This window comes from Pecten maximus, chromosome 4, assembly GCF_902652985.1.
Source record: "Pecten maximus chromosome 4, xPecMax1.1, whole genome shotgun sequence".
Lineage (NCBI taxonomy): Eukaryota > Metazoa > Mollusca > Bivalvia > Pectinida > Pectinidae > Pecten > Pecten maximus.
Window position 1 is genome coordinate 16,400,327 of NC_047018.1, and position 2,405 is coordinate 16,402,731.

The 2,405-nt window shown below is 36.3% G+C and overlaps 1 protein-coding gene across 1 annotated transcript; it reads left to right on the forward strand.

Moving 5' to 3' along the window:
* Positions 1 to 565: 565 nt before the first annotated feature.
* On the forward strand, positions 566 to 2,377 carry LOC117324797 (the record flags this gene model as incomplete). Its single annotated transcript, XM_033880631.1, is given in 2 exon segments — positions 566 to 803; positions 2,223 to 2,377. Coding segments are annotated over 2 exon segments (206 nt in total), but the record flags the coding sequence as incomplete, so codon positions are not given.
* Between the last annotated feature and the right edge of the window lie 28 nt (positions 2,378 to 2,405).

Genomic DNA, 2,405 nt, shown 5'->3' on the forward strand with positions numbered 1-2,405 from the left:
AGTTTAAACTTTTGTACTTATTTACACATTAAGACTTTTCAGTTCTTTTAGTAAAATTAACCAGACCTAAGTAAAGGCGTATCAGTTTGGACCCTTCTTTTATCACAATCCGTAGCCGAGACTTTTCTCCTGTGTATCTTTACTGTGTTATATCTTTCTTGTGTGATATACCGTTTATTGTTTCCTCTATGTACTTTGTACTGAATTTTTGGTAATTGTTACGACTTTTTATTAAAACCCCTTACGTTGGGTTTGAAATATTTTTGTGGTTTTATCTGCTAACGTATTTGAAAAGAAAAAAAATCATATCGATAGATTTGTTATAAGCCTTTCATCTGGTACTTTCGAAAATCTGTAAGCAGTATCGCATCCGCAAAGCAATGTTAATTGCGGAATAAATTCATATGACCAAATACCAAAATGAATTCCCTACAGAAAAAAAAAATTGAAATTTAGATGTGCTAGTTCAATGATGGACAAGCAGTCCTTAATCGAATATACTTTGTACTTGAATGGTTTTGTTTTTAAGTATGAAATGGTATCAGTCATTGCACAGAACATTTTATGAATGGTGAAAACACAACACGGAGTTTGCTGATACGTTCCTGAGGTGACGGGAGGGGTCCGCACAGGTAACGGTTCCTAATCCGGCAGTGACACGGGTGCGATACAGGTATTTATAGGACGTATATAGGTGGACACGTGGTCTTGTTTATATCAGACCGACACCGGTCACACAGGAGTTAGTTAGGATGGCGGTCACATTGTGTATTCTTCTTTCTTTGGCTATATACCCATACCTGGTAAGTATTAGTGAGTCTATAAGTAAATCTTATTGTTAATTTCTTATGTTTAAGCAACATTCTATATGTAATCTATCGATACCTTGCTTTTCAGTTTTCATTTTAAAAAGTTAAAAAAAAACAATATCAAAACATCTCAGAGGAAGCACTACAAAGTCCAATTAAACTTTTCTGGTGTATGTTCCTAGTTTTGTTTTGGGGAGCCCTTACTGTGTCCTACCACCTGCTATGATGTCGTCTCCTTTCGTCCTCGTGTTAGTACTTCCTTTGATTTAGATCCCCGACTTTCCCTCTCGTCTCTGCGTCCTTTTGGCTCCTGTGTATTTGTCATTCCTTCTGCTGGTGTGACCTCTCAGTCCTTTGGACGTGATTCGGTTCATTTCGTCGGTGCTCCATTGATTCATCGATTTCTTTAACTACCTTTCTGTATGTTGGATATATTCCGATTTTACATTGGTACCGTTGTATGATTGCTGTATTCGATTTTATATTGGTACCGTTGTATGATTGCTGTATTCCGATCTTACATTGTTACCTCAGTAATTTTGCTGTATTCCGATTTTATATTGGTACCTAAGTAATTTTGCTGTATTCCGATTTTATATTGGTACCTTAGTAATATTGCTGTATTCCGATCTTACATTGGTACCTAAGTAATGTTGCTGTATTAAAATCTTACATTGGTATCTTTGATCTTACATCGTTTTTTTTTTTTTTGTATGATTGCTGTATTCCGATCTTAGTGGTTTTTTTATATGGTTGCTGTATACCGATTATACATTGTTACTGTTGTATGATTGCTGTATTCCGATCATACATTGGCATCTTTGTATGATTGCTGTATTCCGATCATACATTGGCATCTTTGTATGATTGCTGTATACCGATTATACATTGGTACCGTTGTATGATTGCTGTATTCCGATTATACATTGGTACCGTTGTATGATTGCTGTATACAGATTATACATTGGTACCGTTGTATGATTGCTGTATTCCGATATATACATTGGAACCGTTGTATGATTGCTGTATTCCGATTATACATTGGTACCGTTGTATGATTGCTGTATACAGATTATACCTTGGCATCTTTGTATGATTGCTGTATTCCGATTATACATTAGCATCTTTGTATGATTGCTGTATTCCGATTATACATTGGTACCGTTGTATGATTGCTGTATTGCGATATATACATTAGCATCTTTGTATGATTGCTGTATCCCGATTATACATTAGCATATTTGTATGATTACCTTATTCCGATTCTCCATAGGTACCTTATAAGGTTGCTGTATACCGATTTAATATTGGTACCTTTGTAATTTTGCTGTATTACTGCTATCGTGTTTGTTTTACCATTAAACCACACTTTGCAGCTAATTAATCCTTGTACATTTCCCCCTATTACCTCAGGCAAGTGCATCTGCTGACATTGAGTTTCAACTCCGAGAGTTTGCATTTACCTCCGAGCTTGGGTCGGTATGTTGTGGACAGGAATCTGCTGAGACAACCGGATGTCTGTCTGTCTGTCCGTACCGTCTACAGTTCTGTATAGGATCCAGTGAAAGGTAAGCTACTCAAGCACTCATTTCATTG